The 25,266-nt window shown below is 49.4% G+C and overlaps 1 protein-coding gene across 2 annotated transcripts; it reads left to right on the plus strand.

The window, feature by feature from the left end:
* The first annotated feature begins 863 nt into the window (after positions 1 to 863).
* Positions 864 to 24,743, plus strand: STAMBP (STAM binding protein). Of its 2 annotated transcripts, none has more exons than XM_034761721.1 (11): positions 864 to 1,013; positions 2,358 to 2,425; positions 3,382 to 3,597; positions 12,393 to 12,468; positions 13,855 to 13,950; positions 14,743 to 15,118; positions 16,454 to 16,578; positions 18,072 to 18,209; positions 19,989 to 20,101; positions 21,347 to 21,446; positions 22,467 to 24,743. In XM_034761721.1, exons 3-11 carry the CDS (start codon positions 3,395 to 3,397, stop codon positions 22,521 to 22,523), a joined length of 1,284 nt encoding a protein of 427 aa, XP_034617612.1. In that variant the 5' UTR covers positions 864 to 1,013; positions 2,358 to 2,425; positions 3,382 to 3,394; the 3' UTR covers positions 22,524 to 24,743. The 2 variants fall into 2 exon arrangements, with proteins under 2 accessions (XP_034617612.1, XP_034617613.1); XM_034761722.1 differs by lacking the exon at positions 864 to 1,013 and adding an exon at positions 1,263 to 1,469.
* Positions 24,744 to 25,266: the final 523 nt, after the last annotated feature.

Consider the following 25,266-nt stretch of genomic DNA (forward strand, 5'->3'; position numbering starts at 1 on the left):
CAACATACAACATTTTTTGCAAGGAACACACTTGGCTCATGAGCTTTAACCTCTTGTGACATATAGTGCCCATTCAAGCAAAGAATGGCATTTATGGTACAAATCAAGTATGCATTTGCAGGTCTCTGGGGTAGGATGTTTTGCTGACTTATGGGAAAAAGTCCTTTTATGTATTGAATATGGTGCTAAGAGTCCATTCTATATGCATCCAAAGAAGTGGGCTATAGTCCTCGAAAGCTTATGCTCTAATAAATTTGTTAGTCGGTAAGGTGCTACAAGTACTCCTGTTCTTTTTGGTGCTAAGAGGTACTCTTTAAACATGTGTCCTGTAGTACGGAGAGCCTGGCTTGGGCACATACTTTAGACCTTGCCCTTGTACAGGGCCCTGGGTGGCTGGAATTAAACGCCAGGTCTTTGGCAGCAAGGGCACCAGCCCCTGCTGATGCCTGAGCCATCAGGGGAACCCTAGGGCTCTGAAGTGGTTGCAGTCAGAGGGGCACAAGGAGGGTAGCCCCTGTGCAGGCAGGGGGCTAAGCCCCCATGCCCTCCCACCTTATTCCCCTGACAGGTCGCGGCCCCTTTAAGAGGCTACTCCCCTCTCTTACCCCACCCCCGGTCTCATAACAGGCATGATTTCACTTCCTGTCCCCATGCCTATACCAAGATGGCCGCCTCCCAGGACTTCCGGCCGCTGCCACGCCCCCATTGTTCCCGGACCGGCCAATAAAGTTTGTCGAGAGGCTAAAAGGCAGAGACGCCAAACCGGATATCGGCGGCTCAGGGAGAAGACCCGGATGCGGAGAAGCCGTCTGGTTGGCTATTGAGAGCGAGGCTGGCCCGCCCACGGTAGGCCAGAATAGAGCTTATTCATAAGGGGCGTGGCCCGTAGCTCAGACCGAGGCTGAGGGAAGCCCAGCCGCCCGGAAGTGGAGCTGGTGCCGAGCAGCTGGTGCCACACACACCCCCCCCACCCCCCTTTGGGCTGAGAGGACCCACGGGCCATCGAGCTACAGGTCAGGCCCTGTCCGCGGCGGGAGCCTCCGGGGTGAGGCTGTCCCTAGGGGAGGGGCGCTGAGCAGACCCCGGCCCCGCCCCATCTCTGAGGTTGTGGGAGGTGTGAGACCCCTCGCCTGTTCCCACCGCCCAGGAGATGGGACCGGCCACCTTGCGACGCGCGGGGCCTTTGCTGAGCCCTCAGGGGCTCTTGCCCCTGCCCCCTAATCATGCTGACAGCTGACTTGGGGGGGGGCGGCCCCCACCCTGGGGCGTGGGCGAATCTGAGAGCGGCTGGGCCCCCAAACAGGGCTGCCATCAAAAGACAACACTGGGGTAGCCTGAGTGATCCATACCCCCCACGTGGCCGGCGGGCAGTGTGTGCTGAGCACCTTTCAGGTTTCCAAGGGCGGCTGCCTCAAAAAAGGGGATGATCCTAGGAAAACCAGGACAGGTGGCGATTCTGCCCCCAAAACGTGAATGCTTGTCCCGAAGGCTGTCCCTGCGCTGCCTCTTATGCCTGTGGTGAGCAAGCTGTGTCTCGTTGGGCTACCTAAACACCACGCTCTCTGTTAGTGGTGGCTTGCTGAATGGCTCCAGAGTTGTAGTTCAGTGGAGGGGAAGGTAATGTAATATGTTATGTACTGGCAAGCATACAGGCACTTGCTGCTGTAAAGGCATATTCGTCTATACAGGGGAGTGGGCTTCTAGTGAGCTGAAACGCCCTTTATAGTAAAGCCTGAATAATCAGTGGATTGCGAGGTGCAGATTGGAATTTGACCCCCAGGGCAGATATGTAGGAGAAATTATTTCACTGTAAGCCTGGTTCTGCAGGCGCTGAGCAGGGGCGGGACGGAGTTCAATTCTGCTCCTGAACAGTGGTTTCCCTTGTTCTTGTGTGATGGAGCTCAGCACTGTGCAGCCTTAGGTCATGAAAGTGGATTCCACTGTCTTATGTTTATAAGATGAACAGAGTATATGATGTTTATTAAGGGCCAAATCCTACAGCGCTTGTTTAGGAAAAATTCCCATTGAGTTCACTAGGCATATTGGCAGAGTGAGGATGAAGAACTGCAGGATTTGAGACCTTCAAAAGGGGCTCTTGCATGAAAGTAAAGCTGGAAATGATACTACTTTTGCCTGTAGCCCTTCACATCCCCAGGTCCCTGTTGTATCTGATCAAGACCTTTCCCCTTGTTTAGTGGGAGGATGCAAGAAATCATAATGCAGTGATGATTGGAGGCAGTCACGTTGCTGAGGGATTTACAGGATGTTACAGATCCAGCACTCTGATTTCACTGAAGGTTTAATCCATAAACTGTCTAGTTCCCAGTGGGTGATACTTGGAAACTATCTGCTTTTAGGAGTTCAAGTGGCTAGCACCCGTCGGGGAGCAGAGAGGCCGGTCTCCATCAACAGGACACTGACACAGGTAAGGATTCTTCTGTGAAAGCGTTCCATTCTGCGGTGCTTCCTGAACCCTTTGCAGTGCTTTCTGCCTGCAGCCTGCCTCAGGCTCCTGAAATTATCATTGGGAACCAGAAAGGAGGTCGATGGTCACTCGGGAACGTGTTTGACGGGGCCCTGATGGGAGGAGAGGGTAGAATCTGGCATTGCTAGGGTGAAGAGGGTGTTTGCAGGAGCCAGGTGGGATCAGGAGCAGGGGGGGTTGGATGGGGTACTGTGCTTTCTGGTTGTTAGAGGGAGATTCTGCGGATTCTTGCTTTTATTTAGTTATCCTATATTCTGTGGCAGCCATTGCCATGGAATCAGAACACTGTATGAGATTGTATCACTTACCTGTAGCTAGGGGACCAGACAGCAAATATGAAAAATGGGGACAGGGGTGAGGGGTAATAGGAGCCTATATAAGAAAAAGACCCAAAAATCGTGATTGTCCCTATAAAATCGGGACATATGGTCACCCTACCTGTAGCAGACACGCCATAACCTAGTTTCTTACAGCGAGTGGGGGTAGGTGACTGATTCTTCCTCAAGTGTCTTGAGACACCATTGTTTACGGGGAAATGCTTGTTTAAAGAGGCGTCTTGCAAAACACCCAGTGGTGGACAGTGGTGAGATTCAAACTCAGTCTGATCTCCCCTGAAAACTTGAATCTGGGTAATTGGGGCTCAGGTAATCACGAATGAATTTCTGTCCCCAAATCAAAAATGCATGTATCTGAAAAGTGAAGCTCTGATGAGAGCTTGGCCCCTCCTAGGGTTCCTCCCACAGGCCTGCTCAGCCCAAACACTATATCCCCTTTCCTAGGAAAACCACTTCCACCTCCCTTATGTCCCGGTGAGGATATGTCCCTGATAAATTTGGATGTAGAGAATATACCGGGATAATGTCTATTTCCATGCATTGTGTTCATTCTCTCTCTAGCCCGTTGGCCCTCATGCCTGACCACACGGATATCAGCCTCCTTCCGGAGGAGCGAGTCAGGAGGCTGATCCAGATGGGGAGCTCTGTGGAGGTGAATGAGGATGTCCCGCCACGGCGATATTACCGCTCTGGGCTCGAAATCATCCGCATGGCGACAATTTATTCTGAGGAAGGCAACATTGAGCGCGCCTTCATACTGTACAACAAGTATATCACGTAAGGGCTCCTTTGCTTTGCATGAGGATAACTTACCGTAAGCTCTTTGGGGCTGTTGTCTTATTTTGGATGTCATGCACCATATATTACAATCCAGGAGTGACTAGGAGTCAGGAGCGCTGGGGTCTGTTCTGTTGGGCAAGTCGCATCCTTGCTCTGTGCTTCAGTTTCCCCATCTGTAAAATGGGGATGATGACCCTTACCCGCCTCTTCACAATGAATGAAAAGCTCTACATAGGTGCCAAGTATTGCTACCATTGAATGGCTAGACCAAGGGGTCAGCTTTAAAGTCCAACATCCCCCAAACCATCCACGCTAGAAACGTTCTCTCTAGTGTTGGGAAGCATGAGTTAACCCTTAAAGAACTGAACAGGGATATGGTCGCTTTATCTCTCTTCCTCTTTGCCACTCCCAGCTGCTTCCTCGTCCTCACGCAATGCCAGGCCCCTATCTCTGACAAGACCCCCTTACCCTAGAGCAGTTCTCTCCTGCTGCCCTGCCCATCTTAATGCTCTTTTCATTCTCATCCTCCTTGGGTGTGCATTCTCATCTGACCTGGTATTTACTGGCCAATGAGTAGAAGCCAGCAACAGATCTTGTGGTCTGGGCTTTGGGACAGGGTTGGATGTTGGGGCTTCCTTCGTTGGACTGCAGGGTGAATTGCACTTAAGATCTTAACTTACCTCTTTTCTCTGACTGCTGGCATAGCTCTCCCTGGTGCACCAGCACAACCTTAGCTGTGGTGGGGGCCAAGGTTTATTGCTGTCCCAGGCAAACTGGGAAATGCCCTCTCCTCATCACTCAATCACTAAATGTTCTGCTGTTGAGGCCCCTGACCAGCTGGTACTGTCAGCCTTTGCTCCTCCTGCTGCCAGGTGACTGCAGCATTTTGTAAGAGGCTGGGAGCAGGGGCCTTTCCCAATCTGTTCTAAAACAGTCCACACATGGCATACAGTCGGTTTACCACTTCCTGGGGTTTGCTTTTGTTGGCAAAGAAATTAACAATCAGAAAGTTTGGCTCAAACAACTTCCCTGGCTTGCCTGCTGCTCCAGTTCCTCCTTCAGGACTGCTCAGCCCACATGGAGAAGGGATCTTGCCTTATATTGAGGTGGGGATCATGAGTCCTCTGCCTCAGTGAACCCATTTCTCCCTTTCAACGCCTGCTAATAAGGCAGAGCATGTCTGGCAAAGGCTGTCAGCCTGTTACAGGGTTAAAATGTAAAATGCTCCCTTTAAAGTCACAGGTTAGACCTGATTATGCCTCTGACCTATAAAGACTGTCCTCTGCAACTTTTGTTGGCGCTGGTGGGTGCTCGCGCCCACCCCCAACTGCAGCCCTGCCCCGACTCCGCCCCCTCCCTGCTCCATTGGATCCCTCCCCAAATCCTCGTCCTGTCCCCACCTCTTCCCCAAGCGCGCCACATTCCTCCTTCTCCCCCCTCCATCCCAGGCTTGCGCGAATCAGCTGTTTCACGGCACAAACGCTGGGAGGAAGGGGGGAGAAGCAGGACGTGGCAGCCCGCTCAGGGGAGGAGGTGGAGTGGAGGTGAGCTGGGGCAGGGCGGGGAGCTGCCAGTGGGTGCTCTGCACCCACCAATTTTTCCCCGTGGGTGCTCCAGCCGCGGAGCACCCACGGAGTCAGCGCCTATGCTCTGCACTGCAGCCGTATGGTGTGAAGCACAACGGTGTCTCCTCAGGGTGGTCTTTGCAACCCTGTTTTGAATCTGGTACACTGTGATCCTTATTCTCTGCTCTGGATTGGCAGGGAGAGACTCTTCCTTGTCCCCACGTTGAGACATCACCAGCTCCTCTCTTGCTGCCCGGCTGTACATAGGGGCAATGGTCATACAGAGTGTCATGCCGTGGAGGTTTCCAAATGTAACTATGTTGGGTGATTGCTTTGTCCAGCACTGAAATGCACCCATCCCTGGGGTGAAACCTGACAGCTGCTTAGCCCCAGGCTGTGAATAATACCTTCTTGGAGTGCCTGGGATTTTTACCAAGGGTCAGAGGCTCATTTGAAAGGCTGTACTGAGGACACTGGTTCAGTATGGGCGTGTGTTAAGTGCTTGATCCTGAGAGGCCATTATCGACTCCCACCCATCTTCATGGGCACTCAGCACCGTCTGGGATCTAGCTGTGGATTGCCCTCACCTACTCCCGCAGACCTGTGGCTTTTTCTTAGCGATCTCCCATCTAATTGCTAACCCTGCCAGGCCCTGCTTGGCTTTTGCGTTCTGTCAGTCTGGGATCTCAAATTGTAGAAGGTTGAACTGTGTAGGCTGCTCTCTTTTTAATGCATTAACGTTGGGATTCTCACAGGTGCCTAAGGGAGTTAGATGCCCGAGTCCCAATGAACATCACACTCCCTTAGGCTCGTTTGCAAACTCCAGCTTCAATTTATTTTATGCACTTTCCCTGAATCTAATCAGGAACTTAAAAAAAGAGGGCCCACTCCCCAAAGTATGATGGTGGCCCACAATGCCATTCAGTGTCCTGCTGGCACTTGCTTTTCCAGGGCGTCTGTACAGTTTTTTCCTCACCCGACCTTGTTAAATTCAATGCATTTTTCTCTGATTAGCTTGGACTCCAGCCTCTCTTCCCCCCTGCCACTTCCTGGGCTTTTATGGACATTGCTCTGGGCTCTGTGGGAGGCTGGTAAGTGTAAAATCAAGTGGAATCTTTCCAGCTCCGTTCCTCGCACACTGCTAAGTAAAGCTCCTTTAGCTAAACAAATGTTCTAATCGTTTCTCCATGATAATGGCAACAGACGGTGGTGAGTTCCCTCTCCAGGAGCCGTGGCATGTACATTTCCCTGGAAGCTATGTGGTCTGGACAGGTCCCGGCACTTTGTTGTCCCTAATGCTGGTGAATTGAAATTAGCCTTTCGTTCTACCTAGATTTGATTTACTCGGCAGGATATTTTATTTAGTTCCTCTGGGCCAGAATTGGTGTCACCTACTTTGGCGCTAATCTGAAATGGCTCCATTGAGTTCAGTGGAGTTACTCTGGACTTGCGTCACTGTGAAGGAGGCCCGAATCTAGCCCTCTGCATTTGCTTCTCTGTCATCTAATCCAGCAGACAAAGGCAGAACGAGATCCAGGTTGGAGGCTGAAGGTAGATGCATTCAGACTAACAATAAGGTGCACGTTTGTAACCGTAAGAGTAATTAACCATTGGAACAATGTACCTAGTTGTGGTGGATTTGCCATCGCTCAAAGGTTTAGAACAAGACTGTGAAAAGATCTGTTCTAGCCCAAGCAGGCATTGTGGGCTTCATGGAACAGTCACGAGGTGACGTTCTCTGGCCTGTGTAATGCACAGAGTAAAGGATCATAATGGTCCCTTCTGGCCTTGTACCCTATGAATCTTCCCTGCTTGCCCCTTTCCAGCTATAGGGCCAGACTCCCCTGTTCTATCAGTGTAATGCCAAAGGCACGTCAGTGGTTGGTTGTTACCCTGAATTGGCTTGGTTGGGCGAGCAGAGTTTGTCCCATAACAAACAGGGTGTGGGTGGGTGTGGCTATGTGCTGTAGCCAGGTACCGCACAGCAGTGTGTTCTGCATTGGCCGGACTTGATTTCTCTAATTACACAAGTACATCTCTGGCCCTAAACTGCCCTCCGCCCTCATTAGGCAGCTGGACGAAGCTTGCTCCAGCGTATGTGATGCCTCCAGTGGGGCATACAGCCATGACGCTTCCTGCAGCTGGGGGCATGTTAGTGGGAAAGCAGTGTGGGCTGACATCCTGGGTCCCAGCAAGTCCCTGGCTGCCTTTGGCAACTGGCATAAGCTAGAGCAGAGTTTTTTTACCTCGTTAGGGGACTGCCCCAGCACCGAGCAGTCTCAGGATCAGGCACTTCCCCTCTCCACAGCCAAGGATTAGGGCTGTATGCCCTGACCATGAAATATCCGATATTTTCAGGGCTACTTTGTTCCCTTAGCGGGCACGGCCCAGTGCCATGGGGGTGGGGTGCGCAGACTTGCTGTCTTGCATGCTGTCCCCAAGACCTTGGGCTGTAAAGAACTCTCCTGCAGCATTGGGTTTGTTACGTCCTCCAACTGATCTGCAGCATCCAGCCTTCTCCCAGGTCTGGTTTTGCATAGTGGGGAGGAGTCCCTCATCACACTGAGCTTAAATAGAGTTGAGGGGGCGGGGCTTGTGATTGGCTTTGGGTTTCAGCTGTAGGAGCTTTAACTCTTGATTGTCCTAACTTTGATTTTTAACCATGTGTAACTCATGCTAACACAGTGGGGCTATTTATCCACCCCCAGTGGCTGGATGACAGGCTCCTGCTGCTGTCGCTATGCTAATAGGCCGGGTTCAGTAGCTCAGGCAGTGCTGGCTCGTACTTTTATTTCCAGAGTTCATCTAGCAGCGCCCCTAGAGGGAGACAGCCAATGCTAACAGGTGCAGCTCTGTGGGCTGGTCTACACTTAGTCCGGACTTCGGACTAAGGTACGCAAATTCAGCTACGTTAATAACGTAGCTGAATTCGAAGTACCTTACTCCGGACTTACCGCGGTCCAGACGCGGCCGGAAGTCTCCCCCCGTCGACGCCGCGTACTCCTCTCGGCGAGCTGGAGTACCGGCGTCGATTGTGAGCACTTCCGGGATCGATCTGGGATCGATTTATCGCGTCTTAACCAGACGCGATAAATCGATCCCAGAACATCGATGGCGTGCCTCCGGACCAGCCGGTAAGTGAAGACTAGGCCTTAGTCTCTGTCTGATACAGAGATGCAGTTAGAATCCACAAGTTCTACGGAACCTTAAGGTCCTGATCCTACAATGGGATCCATGCATTAGCTTCAGTGGAGCTTTGCCTGGGCATAGATCTGCTCAGTTGGATCCAGATAGGGGCGTGCTCCCACCTTGCCACTGCGTCTGGTGCTCCCAGCCCAGCTGACTGGAGGGGCATGGGGCTGACTGGGCCCCCTGATCTCAAGCAGAGTTGTCTCTTCCTTGGTACATTCAGTTCTTGGCCTCTCAGCTGAGCTTGCCAATGCAAGAAGCCAATCGGAGGGTGACTTATGTTCTAGGGGCACCTGCCAGCTGGCAGATGGACTGAGGTCACCAGCTCCACACAAGCCAGTGAAAAGCTATGAGATGATCAGGGATTTTGAGTCCCGGTTGGCCTGGCTCAGATTCTCGCTGGCGAGGGAGAGGGAGGGAAACCCTCTGTGTCCCATTGCCAGGCCTCTGGATCTATTGCTCCCGATTTGTGCGTCTGCAAAGGTCTCCCCGGAGCCAAGTGGTGGCTTCACCCTTTCGGGGCAAAGCGGTTGTTGAAAGCTGATCCCGCAGCACTTGCCCACCCATGCCCGTAGCCCCATCAGGTGCCTACACAGCAAAAAAACAAACCCCCGCAGCAGCGAGTCTTCGAGCCCGTCTCTCCAGACTCAGGCTTACGTTGTGGCACTGAAAGTAGCTGTGTAGATGTTCCTGCATGGCTGGACCTTGGGGTCTGGTTTTCAGAGTCTGTGCCGGAGCATCTACATGGCTCGTTTTAGCACCGAAGCACAAGCCTCAGCCTGCAGACCAAGCAAGACCTGTGAGACTTGCTGGCCACAGGTATTTCTGCGGGGTAGATGTGCCCTTTATGCCCACAAGTAAGGAGTTACTCCTGTGAGTAAGGGATGCGTAAACCGAGACTTTTGTAACACACGGATGGGTTTATTTTGTGTCGCTGTTCTCTGACCTGATTGATTTCATGGTACCTGGGTTTTCTGTCTTTTCTTAATGATCATGTTGGGTCTGCCCTGTGGCTTTTCCTCATCTGCGGAATCCCGCTTTGGAGCATGTGCTGAAACCCAGCCTTCTCCCCACACCCCAGATGTGCAGCTCCTGTTCCTGCCCCATCCGAATGACTCTCCCTCCTCTCCAGCTTTGAAAGTGGTTTGCAATGATCCAAGGGTCACGTCGCCTGCTTCGCAGCTGTGTGCAGGGAGCAGCAGGCCAGCCGGGAACACGAATTGGCGTGAGGAATGTTTTTCATGCTAGTTAATGCGCTCTCCAATATAAACTCCGTGGTCGTAGACTCTGAGGGCGAGAAGGAACCGTAAGGGTCAGGTAGTCTAACCCCCTGCCAAGATGCAGGATTTGTTGTGTCTAAACTATCCAGCCTCCTTTGGAATCCTCCAGTGAAGAAGTTACCGCAACCTCCCTAGGCATCTGTTCCATTGTCCTACTACTCTTACAGTTAGGAAGTTTTTTCCTGAGATTTAATCTAAATCTGCTCTGCTATAGTTTGAACCCGTCGCCTCTTGTCCTGCCTTGGGTGGCAAGAGAACAACTTTTCTCCGTCTTTCCTACGGCAGCCTTTCAAGTGTCTGAAGACTTCTCTCATATCCCCCCCCCTTAATCTCCTCTTTTCCAAACTAAACATAGTTCCCTCAGCCTTTGCTTGCACTCCATCCCTTTGCTCATCTTTGTGCCACTGTGCGAGCTCTAACTCTAACTGGGTCAGGTATGGTCTGTTTGTTTCCTTGTACCACTTCCTTGGGCTACTGCTTAGTCCTTTCTGTCCCTCTTCCCTCCACTGGGTATCTGCCAGTCACCATTGCTGCTCCTAGCTGGTTAGCTGGGAGGGTGGCTGAAAGTCCAGTTCAGACACTGGAGCAGATGCCACACTGGGAGATGGTTACACAGCCAAAAGTGCCTTGTAGCAGATCATCGTAGTTGGCATTTATAGCTGCTTAGCCTGAAGTCTAGGCATGTGAGTAAGTACCTTGCTGGAGCAGGACTGTCATGAATAGTCCTCTGGATCCTTTGACTATTTTTGGCTCCAGTTTTAACTTCTATATAGCGCTTCTCCTCTATGGGCCGTGTAAGCATTAATATGCCCTGGGAGTAGGTGCTCTTATCCCACTGGGATAAGAGAGAAGGTCCCTCTCGTGAGCCAGTAACTAGTTAAAAGATAGGCAACAAAGAGTAGGAATAAATGGTCAGGTTCCACAATGGAGAGAGGTAAATAGCAGGTCCCCCTAGGCATTAGGGGACTGGGACCAGTGTTGTTTGACATATTCATAAATGATCTGGAAAGGGGGTGAGGTGGCAAAGTTTGCAAATGACGCAAAATTACTCAAGATAGTTTCAGACCAAATCTGACTGCGAGGAGTTGCAAAGAGATCGCACAAAACTGGGTAACGAAATGGCAGATGAAATTCAATATTGATAAATGCAAAGCAATGCACATTGGAAAACATAATCGCAACTACACATACACAATGATGGGGTCTAAATTGGCCGTTACGACTCAAGAAAGAGATATTGGAGAACTATCCATGATGACTCCGAAAACATCTGCTCCGTGTGCAGTGCCAGTCAAAAATGCTAACAGTGTTAGGAACCATTAGGAAAAGGATAGATAATAAGGCAGAAAATATGTAATCCTGCTATATAAATCCATGGTACGCCCACCTCTGGAATTCTACATCCAGTTCTGGTTGCCCCATCTCCAAAAATGGGAAAGGTACAGAAAAGAGCAACAGAAATGATTAGGGGAATGGAAAAGCTTCCATATGAGGAGAAATTAAAAAGACTGGGATTGTTCAGCTTGGAAAAGAGATGACACGGGGAAGTGGGGGGAGATATGATTGAGGTCTACAAAATCATGACTGGTGTGGAGAAAGTAAATAGGGAGGTGTTATTTACTCCTTCACATAACACAAGAACCAGGTGTCACTGAATTAAATCAATAGGCAGCAGGTTTAAAACTAGTACTTCATACAACACACACAGTCAACCTGTGGAACTCATTGCCAGGGGATGTTGTGAAGGCCAAAAGTATAACTGGGTTCAAAAAAGAATTAGATAAGTTCATGGAGGATAGGTCCATCCATGGCTATTAGCCAAGATAGTCAGGGATACAATCCCATGCTATGGGTGTCCCAAGCTTCTAGCAATCAGTGGCTTAGGACTGGACAGCAGGGGATGGATCAGTCAATAATTATCCTGTTCTGTTCATTCCCTCTGTCTCTTCCTGGTTCTCAGCTCAGATGCTCACTTTTATTTAAGTCGTATGAATGGGGGAAATTAGCTGATTCCCCAGCTACTGCGCAAATGGTTTCATTTCCCTTCTGCAGGCCCTGAGTTAGCGAGATTCTGAGGTATGTGACAGGTTTCAGAGTAGCAGCCGTTAGTCTGAGTTAGTCTGTGTCCGCAAAAAGAAGAACAGGAGTACTTGTGGCACCTTAGAGACTAGTCTCTAAGGTGCCACAAGTACTCCTGTTCTTCTTTTTGAGGTATGTGAGTAACCTCACTGACATTAATGGAACAACTGTCATGCTTCAACTGTTGTGCTTAAGTATCGCTCTGAATTGGGGCCATCCAGAATAGTCTGCTGTATTCTGGGTCTATTCAATTTTACTCCAGTTCGAATTTGTTTTAATGGAAGTTGTTGTTATCCATTATCATCATTTAATGGAAATTGTTATTGTGGAATGACTAGGAGTGTTTGTACATCACCAGGAGCAGTGGGGTCCTAGTCCGTGACTGGAACTCCTGGACACTTTAATGTTACAAATGATTAAGTGTTCCAGGTGCTGTACAAAGACAGTCTCTATCCCAAAGAACCTGGGAGGAGGTTAATCTTTGGAAGTTGCTATTGATGAGGAAGGCACAAGCACAGCATAGTAGTGTATGTAAGCATTGAGCACTGCAAGTGGGAACGCAAAGCACATCTGTGCTGGGCTGCAAGAAACCCAGCTTAGAACGACTGTTGTCTTCCATCTCTTCCTGCGTCTTGCAGCCACCGTTTGGAAACGCAATCTTTCTGCTCTGCGTTTGCAGGCTGTTTATAGAGAAGCTGCCGAAGCATCGCGATTACAAAACCGCCGTCCTCCCTGAGAAGAAAGACACAGTGAAGGTAAGTTGTCGCAGCTCGCAATGGTGTTACAAAGAGTCTCTTTCTCACTCAATAATTTCTATTAGACAACATTAAAATAATAGATGTTGGCAGTAGAAAAGGACCTGGTGTGTCGTGTGGTCTGTCATCCTGCCATTGCTGGGTTGTTTTTTATTGGAGATGGTCAGGAAAATGGAGAGAGGGTTCCTGTGGAAAATTGTTGTTATTTTTTTGGTCAAAAACTTGAATATAGAAAAGCCAAAAACTGACATTCCAATTTGGAAATGCTGCCGCGATTCCTCATGGTAGTTCAGGTACCTCTTCCTCCCGTTCTCCTCTATCGGCCAGGCTTCCAGCCCTGTTCCCTATTGCTACACTGTCTGTGGTATTGTCCTATCTACTACTCGCTCTCTGAAGTAATGGGGCTTCCACCCCGTCCCGTGGGAGACCATTCCCAGTAGGGCAGGTCTTGTTAGAAAGTATCTTTCCCTAATATTCAGCCTAGGTCTTCCAGTGTTTTGGTCCTTGGATTGCTATCATCTCTTCTCCTTGGTATTCATTGGGCCATATTCTTACGGCAGTACGTGAAATGCACTGTTCTCACAGGCCAACTTGCATGTTCACCTCCCTATCCTGCATGTGGGCATTGGGGGTGTTGTGGACACAGGCTTCAGAACAGACAAGCTTGGCTCGCTGAGTCTTGAGCACAGATGCTCCAAAGGTTTGGCTCTGGGGTGGAGGGGAAGGGGCGGCTGAGTCGGTTATCATTGCCTGCAGCCCTTGTTGAATTCAGAGCATTTAGCACCTCTCAAAATAGGGCCCCAAATGACAAGTCTCCGTGAGGGCCAGGGATTAGGACACGGGACTTTGAGTGCCGGTCTTGTGCTCAGATTGTGGCGCATCTGGGTAGAGACCCTCTAATTGTGAGCCTGTTTTCCCCCAAAACCTCGTGCAGTTCTTCGGGGCTGCAGATGTGCACGTCTGGGTAAATGTCTGAGCGCGTCGCTGGCTCTCGCAGCGCCCATGGGTGCAAGGCAGCATGGAACACCATCTCCCCGCCCAGCAGCCAGGGAGGGGGTGGGAAATGCGGACCTTACGCCCTTGATACATCAGTATGTGATCAATGTGTCCCACTGGTGCTGCGTGCGGATGCACCAGCAGGATGCTGCAGCACCACTTCTTTGTTTCTCTCTGGGTTGAGTGCTCCTTTCTCTGACTCCTGCTTCTCTGCTGTAGCCGTCCGTATCCCAGCCCCCTGCCGGTTTGTGGCTTAACCTCTCCTAATACCTCTTACTGCAGTAAGTATGGGAGCTGAGTTTACTTTGTCTTCGTGCTGTGGGCTTGCCGACCCTACATTCCCATCTGGTCTTGCTGTCCTGACATCGTACTTATACCCTCTCCCTCCAGAAACTCAAAGAAGTTGCGTTCCCCAGAGCCGAGGAGCTGAAGAAGGAGCTGCTAAAGCGATACACCAAAGAGTATGTGGAATACAGTGAGCGAAAGGTGAGTAATGGTGTGAGGTGAAACGTCAGCATCACAAATAAAACCGGCAGCTGCAAACGGGTCTTTGAACCTGCAAACTGGGTAGCTGGATTCTGCAATGTAGCATTGCAGCCTCGTATTGCACAGTGCTGGGAGCTAACTTCCTGAGCATGTCGCTGCTGCCTTGTCCTAGACAGGTCTCCTGCTTCTTCCCAAATCACCTTTGTGCTTTCCTCCCTGCATAAGGGCCAGGCATGGAGGAAAGACTCCCAGTCTGAGTCCATAAAGCCAGTCACCTTCTCCTCCTCCTGCAGGTCGTTCCTCAGACCTCCCCTCTGCTGTGTTGCAGACAGAAAACTGCCAGCTGAGGACAGGTGGCACGACGTGACTGCTATTAAGAATTGCACGCATCCTATTATTGTTACCCTGTCTGTTCCACCCCGGCCTCCTTGTTTGTCTGATCCACAGGCTCAGACCTAAACCACTCAGTTCAGACACGCTCCAGACAATGGGGTCCGAACGAGCTTGGTGCTGTATGTGGGAGCCCGTTGGGGTCCATGGGCCAAAGCGGCAGTGGTCTTCCACTTGTTTAACATGTGATCTGGTTGGTTGCCCTTTGCAGCCCCTTCCTGTGTGAGGATGTGTTTCAGCAGGTCATGTTGAAGGGAAGCTAATCTGTAAAGGATTCGTCCTGGGGAAGGGATAGTCTAAGGGATTGACAATGCCTAGCCTTGTTCCTTGCTCAGTTTACCCGTTTGTACCACAAACCCCAGTGACCTCCTGTCTGTTGTCCCTACACATTTCCCATTGCAGAAGAAGGAGGAGGAGGAGTTTGCACGTAATCTGGCTCTGCAGCAGCAGCTGGAGGAGGAGAGGCAAAGGGTTGCCCAGATGAAGCAGCAACAGGCAGAACAGGAGCAATTTAATGCCTTCGAGGAGCTGATCCGGCGCAAGGAGCTGGAGAAAGAGCGTCTGAGAATCCTGCAGGAATTCGGGAAGCCAGAGCTAGGTCCTGAGTCTCAGGGGGGACCCCTGATACCAGGCGTGGAAAAGCCCCCCACTGACTTAACTCCAAAGCTTCCTGCATCTCCTGTTCCACCTGCAAGCCCAGTAGTAGGGACAGTGCTACCAAAACTGCCTGTCGTGGACAGATCTCTGAAACCTGGAGCTTTGGGGAGTCCGGAAAACAGTTAGTACCTTTTGGCATTAACCCCTGTTAGTGACACTGGTGCCTGAACCTAGGCTGGATGCTAATAGAGATGTCGTCATAAATAGTGTCAGTCTCAAGTGTCCTATGCGAAAACGCACACACATAACGTATTAGACACCCTTCCGCTTTATCTCTAGCCCTCCTCATCCCTGCAGGGAGAACAGCTTCCACCCTAACTGTATGGGTGGTGAGTGCTTGCGCTGACCGAGAGAGTATCTCTGGAGTATCTGTAAATAGCTCCTCCCCCTTTAAGAGGAGTAGGCATCTGAACCTGAAGATTGCTGAGCACTCTGGTCCCGATTCAACACGGCTCTTCAATTTGGACTGTTCTCCTGCTTAAAGCTAAGCCCGTGTTTACGTGCCTTGCAGGACGGGGATCAGTTTTCAGCTCTTTGCAGAATTCGGTCCCTTGTCAGATTCAGATCAAGGGCTGGATTCTCCTCTTACATACGCACCGGAGTGACTAATCGGAGATCAAAATTCGGAGCTAAGTCCATGCTGATTTGCCATTTGATTGTCTCCCTCTGGCCTTTCCCTCCACACATGCCCTAAAAATATCAATACCCATCTGAAAGCATTTCCCATCTCTAAAGGGATGCTGTCAAGATGGGGGAGAGGGGGAATATTAACAAGCCTGATTTTGACCACTCACGTGGGTGCAGGACCTTTGCTGAAATCGATAGTCCCACTAGTGTGAGATCATAGTTGGGCCCAATATGCTATTGTCTTGTGTTACTCGGCCTTTTGGTCGTGACAATGGTTTCTTTTAAATCAAACTTCCTTTCTCCACTTAATGCTCTTGGTATTTTACCAGGCTAGAGAGAGGGAAAACGGGCTGGTCCATTTCACTTTCTGATTCAGTTCAGTTTTGCATCCTCGCTTTTGCACTTGCACAATTACTTGATTTACACACACAATTTGGGAAGCATGGTCCAATGGATAGAGCACTGGCCTGGGAGTCCAAACTCCTGCAGATTCTACTCCTGGCTCCATCTAACCTTTGTGTCTTTAGGAAGGCCCCTTCCCCTCTCTGTGCCTCTGGTTCCCATCTCCATCTTTGTAAAGCCTTTTGAGATCTATGGATGAGAAGTGCTATATAAGAGCTAAGTAACACCAGTGATTTCATGTACTCGTTAGGAATATGATGAGCATATATTTGTGTACCTAGCTTATTGATTTTTAAACCTCAGCCCTGAGTTGTTTGGGCTGAAATGATTTCCCCTGCCCCTTTAGGTATTGACCTTTCCTGATTTCCTGGTGCACATTGCAGCAAATCTTGCCTAGTATTCACATCTACCTTTCCTGTCCCCACAGACGTTATGACAGAGGGCCTTCGCCATGTCGTCATCCCCAAGGTGCTCTGCCATAAGTTCCTCCAGGTAGCAGATGCTAACACTGCCCGGGGTGTGGAGACCTGTGGAATCCTGTGTGGGAAATTGGTAAGGTGACATTCTGGATAAAGCCATGTCAATATCTTTGCCTTAGGTTCCCCTTTGGCCCCTTGATCGCCTTAAAAAAAAAAAAAACCTTTGTTGCGATGTCCTGCATTGACTCCGACTCTAAAGTCGGATCCTACATTGCCTTTAAATCATCATTGCATGTGACCTTAAGTTGGCCCTGTTGACTCTTTAAAGACCCGAACAGTGCAGGCTTTGGCTTTATGCTCGTTCCACCTTCACGAGCCTTGTCTTGATGGGTATTTGTGCTCCGCTGCTCGCCTTCTGCAATTGCATCGTGGGCCCCGATCCTGCGATCAGATCCATGCAGAATGGGATTGCATGCGGACAGGTGTCCTTGAAATCAACGGAGATCCATCTGCTGGGATATGATTGCACGATTGGGCACCTTGTTTGGTTGGCAATCGGGTCCTTCTTTTCCCCCAAAAGGCTTCCTAATTATAGCAGCTTCTCCCCAATACTCCCAGCTCCCCTTCCTTCCCCCCCCTCCCCCCGCGGTGATAAATTCTTCCTCTCAAAGTGCTGTGTAACAGCGAAGTATTTTATCATTATTAATCATTGGCAGCTGGGGATGTTTTTTTTTAATTATTTATGCTATGAGAGCACCCAGGAGCCCCAGACATGGCCCAGGACCCCATTGTGCTAGGTGCTGTACAAACACCGACCACAACAATGGTCCCTGCCCCAAGGGGCTTACAATTGAAGTAGTGAAATGGGCAGTTTTCCACTGGGGTCTCAGACCCACCCAATATGTCACTGAGCTGCTGTCAGGGGGTAGTAACGTCCAGTCATGACTCATGTGGGTTAGAGTCAAATTGCTAACCTCATCGTTACAAGATTTCCTGGGGACCGAGTGGCAGGGTCTTCTTGGGTCATCAGGTCCAGCCCTTTGTTGACCCCATTTCATCATCCCATTCATAACTTCGGCCGGCGTAATGTAGAAGTGTTCTGTTGGTATATGACCCTAAGCTTTTTCTAAATGTACATCCCAAAGCTTTCTGGTTGTCTAGCATCCTGTGGTAAGACAGACACCTTGGCCTCAGTTCTGGGCTCAGGACTGGGGCCTTGTGTAGTCAATGCAGCGTATACAGCCGCACTAAAATTTGCTAATGCTCTGATGCGTTGCTCTGTCCACCATAGACTGCCTTGTGGGATCAGACCATGTCGGGCTGGAAGGGATCTTGAGAGGCTGTCTAGACCAGCCCCTTGTGCTGAGGCAGGACCAAGACAACCTAGACCATCCCTGACAGTGATTTGTCCAATCTGTTTTCCAAAAACTCCAATGATGGGGATTCCACAGCCTCCCTTGGAAGCCTATTCCAGAGCTCTTAGAGTTGGACAGTTTTTCCCGATATCTAACCTAAATCTCCCTTACTGCAGATTAAGCTCATTACTTCTTGTCCTGCCTTCTGTGGACATGGAGAACAATTGATCACTGTCCTCTTTGTAACCACCGTCTCCCTGCTATCTTCCAGCTGAGGAACGAATTCACGATAACGCACGTCATTGTCCCCAAACAACATGGAGGCCCCGATTATTGCAACACGGAGAACGAGGAGGAGCTCTTCCTGATTCAGGATCAGGACAGCCTCATCACTCTGGGCTGGATCCACGTAAGTGCTTCCCTGAGCCTGCAGGCCCGACCTTAAAACTCCTAGCAAATACCCTGGAAAGCCGGTTTAAGGGGATAGGTAAAGTGTCCTCTATGGGATTTCTTCTTCTGATGCAGCTGGTGCTGGCCACTGCTGGAGGTGAGATTCTGGGCTCGGTAGTCTGATCCAGTATGGCACTGGAATGGGTTATCTAGGGAGGTGATGGAATTTCCTTCCTTAGAGGTTTTTAAGGTCAGGCTTGACAAAGCCCTGGCTGGGATAATTTAGTTGGGGTTGGTCCTGCTTTGAGCAGGAGGTTGGACTAGATGACCTCCTGAGGTCCCTTCCAACCCTGATATTCTATGATTCTAACCCCTCTTTGTTAAGTCATTATATTGCAATGATCATTGCGTGCAGAGCTTCCCAAACTGGCTGTGCATAGAAACAAAATCTTGGGCAAGTTCTTTCCCTTCTCTATCTCCTCCCCACCCACCCCCCCCAATCGGGAACATCAATACTGCCCCCTTGAACATAAGGATCTTGAGTGGAAGCTTTTTCCCCTGCAAGCCTAAGCAGCAGGTTCTATAACTTCTGTTTGGTATTAAATGCCACCTCCATCAGAGCAGAGAGCAACGCTGGCGTTTGCTGCAGGGAGCTCCAGTCATCCTCAACCTAGGAAAGCTGGCCTGTTCAGTATGGGGCTTTGGGAGATGAGGAAGGGTCTTGTGACCCCATTCTCCCAGCCCCCTGCCCTGGGAGCGCTCAAGAGGAAAAGCTGCTTATGCAACTTGAGAGCTACGCAGACGTCTCGGGTATTTTGCCTCAACAACGGAGCCATTGTCCGGCTTCCCTTCTGAAGCTCCAGCTCTGAGCCAGATGCCTCTGCTTAACCCCGCAGAGGTTCCCCGGGATGGTGCTTTCCTCAGCTCCTCTTCCAGACCGCCCCACCACATGGCGAGCCAGCTCCAGATTCCTCTACTGCCTCCAGAGCTGGCCTGGTTCCCAGCCAGACTCAGCCTTCGGAGTGGTGCCAAACGCCAAGCAAAACATTTCATGCTGCGGAACGCGGTTTCCAATGTGGCAGCTGCCTTGCAAACACTGGCAACTGCAAGATACTGGCCAGGTTGTTTCCCTAGGCACTAGCTTCCCCTCTCAAAGAGCCAAGGGACCTGCAGAAAGAGACCTTTCTTCTTCAGTAGGGGAGGGTGAAGGGTTGTGGGAGATTTGTTCTCCTCTGAAGGGATCTAACCCCATTAAATCCATCCAATGCCAATTGATCTTCATTATTTTAGATGTTACAGCTAAGGAGGCTGGGATGTGACAGTGTTGACTGGATTCTAGAATCTTCTTACCTCCTGCCCTGTTTGGTGTGGCTATACTGTGTTAAACAGCTAATGTGTTCCACCCCAGAAGGGGCTGCATTTCGTTAGTTTGTGAAGGGACTCCTATGTAGGGGTGCATATAATATAGCTTATAACTGTACTTAAGTGTGCTTTGAGATGCAAGATTACACGGGGCTGCTTCAGCCTCCTACATCCTTTTCTGTGTCTTTCTCAGTTTAGTATCAAAGAGGGGAATCTTAGTTTGAAATGGCTGTTTTGGGAGTGGGAGGCGTGTTTGGACTGTCAAATACGGTAAAGGTTTAGCATGCTACTGCTCTGTTAATCTGTGTCATAGAATAAAAAATGCTCTACTCTTTGTGACCACTTTCAGTCGTTGCTGCTGTTTCAGATGCCTTCATCTCTGAGCCAGGCTTCTTAACTCTTCTTAACTCTTTCCTTTGTATGTATCCATGTTTAGACTCACCCTACGCAAACAGCTTTTCTTTCCAGCGTGGATCTGCACACGCACTGCTCCTATCAGATGATGCTGGCTGAGTCCATTGCCATTGTGTGTGCACCCAAATACAACGAGTAAGTAGGGGAGTGTGTTTGCTTCCCAGGCATGTCGTTCCTGGGCAGATGGGATTTTCAAAAGTGTTGTTTATTAGGTGTATTACGGTAGCGCCTAAACGCTGCAGGCATGGAGCAGGATCCCGTTGCGCTAGGTGCTGTACAAAGATGGTCCCCGCCTTCCAGAACTGACAGTCTTGTCAGCTTAGGCCTTGTCTAAACACCCAAGCTCTGCTGCTTTAGCTATCCTGGTGTAGTTAAAATAGCACAGCCCTCTGTGTGGATGCAGTTATAGGAACCTTCGTATTAGTCTGACTGTGTCTACACTAGGTACTGCTATAACTGTATCAGTCAAATCTCGTGGGCCCCCCCCACCCGACAGTTCTACCAGTGCAAACCCTGTGTGGCGTTTGTACAGCAGGCCTTAGGTGCACGTGTCCCCTGGACTTTGCTCTAAAGTCGCTTCGACACTTCTGAACAGCCCATCCCAAGCTCTCCCTAGAACTAGTTGGAAACTATTGTAGAATCATCATGTGGACTTGAGGGGTTGGCTTGGGGTTAGGCCGCATTATGAGATTCCAGAGATGTAGGTTCCGTTCCCAGCTCTGCTACGCATGCCCTGTCTGACCTGCCCCCATATGGCTGGCCCTTTGTTCCCCATCTGTAAAATGCAGAGAATTCCTCCTTTGTCTGTGTAGACCGTAAGCTCTTTGGGGCAGGGATGGTTCTGTCTCCAGGCAGCACCGCTGGGCCCCCTAGGAGTAGGTCTGCACTGCATTTGTAAACCTGGGTCTGTGGGACCCAAACTTGTGGACTCGGTGTTTCCAAGCCTACCCTTGAGCATCTACACTGCGTTGTAAACCTGGGCATACAGTCGCTGGACCTGTGTCCTACAGCCGTACTCAATGCGTCCATACTGCACTAGACCAACCTTCCGACTTGGGTCTGCGGCCTGAGCTGCGTCCACACTGCAAGAGGAGGGGTTGGACCTGAATCTCAGCAGCACTCGGGTCCCCAGTGCTTGCTGACCAGAGTCAGGGAGGTTGGTATGGGGATCGGAGGGGAGGTTGAGTTCCGAGCTGAGTCTGGGTTTACAATGCAATGTAGACGTACCCTTGGTGACTAGGAGGAGGTGTCAGTGAGGGTTGCATTGTTAAGATGACATTAGAAGGAAAATGAGAAACCAAAACAGGTCTGACCTAAAGGGATTTGCTCTGCTGATCTTTTTAAGAGGCCCGGGTTGTTCAAAGCATCTTATCTCTGTAGGACGGGATTCTTCAAGCTGACAGATCATGGCCTGGAGGAGATCTCTTCCTGTCGGCAGAAGGGCTTTCATCCACACAGCAAAGATCCACCTCTCTTCACCGTAAGTACCTGAAGAGAAGGGACACTGAGAACTGCAGCTCATTCGGCTTGTTCAATCAATCACTGAAGTCGTAGCTATACTGCAAGGCTGGGCTATAATCCAGGGAAAGAAGGGGGTGGTCATACACCCCCCTAGAACATATGAGAGAGTCTGGTCTGGGTTAATCATTGCAGTGCTGTTGGGCTGGACTCCTGGGTTCTGTTTGTCTCACACTGTCTAGCGCTGTGACCTCTGGCAAGTAGCTTCCCCACCCTGTGCCTCAGCATCCTCATCTGCAGAATGGGGCTAAATTCCTACTGAAGACATGGTGAGAGGGAACTTGGAATGTCTCCCTAACAGGGGGCGGAGTCGTCATGTTCGTTCATGGAGCAAATTTATCCATAGGGCTTGTTCCTGTTTCTAAAATTGTCTTGCCCCTCCTCTAATGGAGGTGTCATGATCCAATGGACAGAGAATAGGACTGGGGGCATCTGGGCTCTACTCCCAGCTCTGCCAACGACTTGCTGTTTGACCTTGGACAAGTCACTTTGCCCTCTCTGTATCTCAGTTCTCCAGCTAGAAAATGAAGGGGTTAATGCTGCCTCAGATTTTATAAATACTTCAGTGTCTACTGATGACTAATGCTTTAAGTGCGAAGTATAAGTTATTCCTGGCAGAAGGGATAGTTTAACGGGTAGGACGCTGGATTTGGACTAGAGAGTCCTGGGTTCAGGTCCTGGTTCAGCCACAGACTCCCTGTGGGACCTTGGGCAAGTCACTTAATGCTGCATCTGACGAAGTGGGTATTCACCCACGAAAGCTTATGCTCCAATACATCTGTTAGTCTATAAGGTGCCACAGGACTCTTTGTTGCTTAATGTACCCTGTGTCTTAATTCCCAATTTGTACAATAGGGGTGTAAGAATAAAATCCACTGATTGAGATGCTCGAGGCCACAGTGAGGGCCATGTAAGTAAGGTCAATAGAACGTAAGGGATGAAGATATTTAAATAACCTTCCCATTTTTCCTCTTTCTTTCAGAGCTGCACTCACGTGACAATAACTGAGGGAGACGTGGTGCTGATGGATCTTCGATAAGCCCATTGCCTTAACCTACTTCTTTACCATAAAAGATCTAACTTGTAGGCCTAGGGAAGCTTTTCCTCCCATAGCAAATGATTCCCACCGTACAGGGTGATTTTCAGTAATGACGGTGAGGTTGGTAATCTCCACTCGGAGCGCACGAGATCTCGGAGGCCTCTCTCTGGTCTCGGGAGACGTTGAGATTCTGGGGGGTGAAAGGAAATATTAATTTGGATTTTAAAAAAAGAAAAAAACTAACACTCTGAGGATTATTTAACTCCCTAATAATCAGTCACTCTGCAATCCTTCCAGAAGGACTCATGGCAATAACTAACTGATCCTAAGGCTTGTCATTTGGATTGGGCTGACTGGAGAGCCTTTGAAAGGAAGCTCTTTCCAAACTCGGATCCTCTGAAGTTAGCCCATCTTCTTTTTTTGCCCCTCATATCTGATCCTGTTGAACGGTCATAAGTCTTTCCGTTGACTTCAGTGGGCTGTCGATCAGGACTTTTGTAAAGCTCCAATGGATCTGAGACTCACTTACTTCCCCTGTAAAGGGGTCTTCGTGTAAGTGACATCTTCACCTGCATTTGGGCCTCCTGTGTGCTGAGAGCAATGTGAAATGAGCCCTCGGAGCCTGATTCTCATTTACACAACCTCCTTTCCCCCTAAAACCAGTGGTTCAATTACTTTACTTTAGAGCAGTGGGGGGGGGAAACCGGTGCGAACAGCTCTGCCACTAACGAGCAGCCCTACAATAAATGAGTAGCGTGAGCACAATGGAAGGAATAGATACTAGACAGGAAACTGGTTTCAATTCACAGTTGCCATAAATAGTTGGTTAAATCGGTTTAAAATGACAAAAATGTAATGGGGGCGGGAGGAGAAATAGGATCCTTTATTTTATTATTGTTCCTAAATGGGAAATAACTCTGGTCTTTTTTCTGCTTCTTTAATAGTGCAATATGGATGGAAGAGAGTCATTTCTTATGGATTACTCTAACAGTGTAGCAGTAGGAAAGTCCCACAGCTCAGCTGTGCCATCCATGTGATAGAACATGGAAGGTGTGTTAACAGCCGGCTGGCGAGAGAGGTGAAACAGTGTTGTCGTGGTTCTAACGCTGCGTTCCCTTGGTAGGTTAATTCCTGCGGGGGAATGGGAAGTGTTATTTAGTCTAGCTAGAGGCACTTCACGTGGGGCTTTTTAGCAAGGTCCAGCGGATTGGGCATTGGCCTGTGAGTCAGGAGACCAGGGTTCTGTTCCTGGGTTAGCTGCTTCCCTTTTCTAGATCTGTTTCCCAGTCTATAGAATGGGGATGATGAAACTGACCTTTTTTCTGTCATGTACATTGAGATCTACAGATGAAAAGCATCCTGGAAGAACTACACTTTAATAGCAGCAGGGCAGTTCTCAGGCATTTGGGGCAGGGTACCCCGGAGACCCTTTATCCACACTGGTCAGGGAAACTATTAGAACCATGCCAGAATTAACTGTATTCAGATAGTCCTGGATCTGAACTTCTCACCAGGCCTGAGGTCCAGAATGGGTCGTTCCTCATTCTCTGGGTCAACCATCCCTGACAATTGGCAAAGTTGGGATCCAAATGCCTCCCTGTTAGTATTCACGTCATGTCGCGAAGAATCCTCTATTAACCTCCTTACCCCTTGCTACTGCTTGATTTCTCCCCTAGGAAGCCAAAGTCATAGAAAGTTTAACTCTACTTGCCAAAGTTCACACTCCCATGAAGTCCTGAGATCTGTTTTCGAAAGCCTATTGTGTAGAATCACTGAATGTTGTAGACAAGTGTAATACATTGTTCACGTCAGATGCCAAACACTGATTCTTCTCTCCCCTCTCCCCTCCCCCCATTGCATCTGTCTGTCTCAGTGTCTGTTAGTCTTGGGAGAAGAAATGGAGATAACCACGTGTTAGAAACTGTCCCACTTTATAATACTCTTCATACATTCTAATTCTGTGATGTGTTAGATTATCGATGAGCGTTAAATGTTAACAAGCTGGACTTTTGGCTCACTGTAGAGTGAAAGATTTTAGGCTTTCATTCTGGAGCAGCTGATGGTAGTATATGAGATCCTACATTTGGCGCCTCCTTCTTTTATCAACACATGCACAGTTGGCTTTTCATCTGGAATATAATATGTGCCCTTACTGACCTGTTTTGCTGTATAAAATTCTTTGGTGTACAGTTTAATACAGATCGATGATATTATCTCGGATGGGTTTGTTTGATCATTATTTGTACAGCAGTAATAGTTTGCACTGATTTAACCCTTTTCATCTCAGGATACAAAAGGAGAGAGAGATCCCTGTTTTATGGAGGAGGAGTGAGTTGCCCAGCATCCCACCACAGGAGAGACCCTGGTTTACTGTCTCCCGAGTTCTTGATCTGACCTTGAGGTCATAATTGGAAATACATTATTCCTAGCAACAAGAAAGGAGCAGAGCAGATAATGCTATTAGGGACTTGCCCTTACAGATCTCATTTACTTGGGAACTGTTTAGACTTGCAGGGGTTCTCCAACCTTTTTCCTTCTGAGACACGCCCCTCCCCCCCACCACCACCATATGCTATAAAAACTCCATGGCCCACCTGTGCCACAGCAAATGTTTTCCTGCATATCCAGCAGATAAAAAGCCATATTAAACTGAGAGTTGTACAATTAAACGCACACACATCTGTACTATACAAAAGAAAAGCATAAGATAGGTACAAAAATAAAAACCCTGAATATTATTTTT

This window comes from Trachemys scripta, chromosome 2 (genome assembly GCF_013100865.1).
Source record: "Trachemys scripta elegans isolate TJP31775 chromosome 2, CAS_Tse_1.0, whole genome shotgun sequence".
NCBI classification, from domain to species: domain Eukaryota; kingdom Metazoa; phylum Chordata; order Testudines; family Emydidae; genus Trachemys; species Trachemys scripta.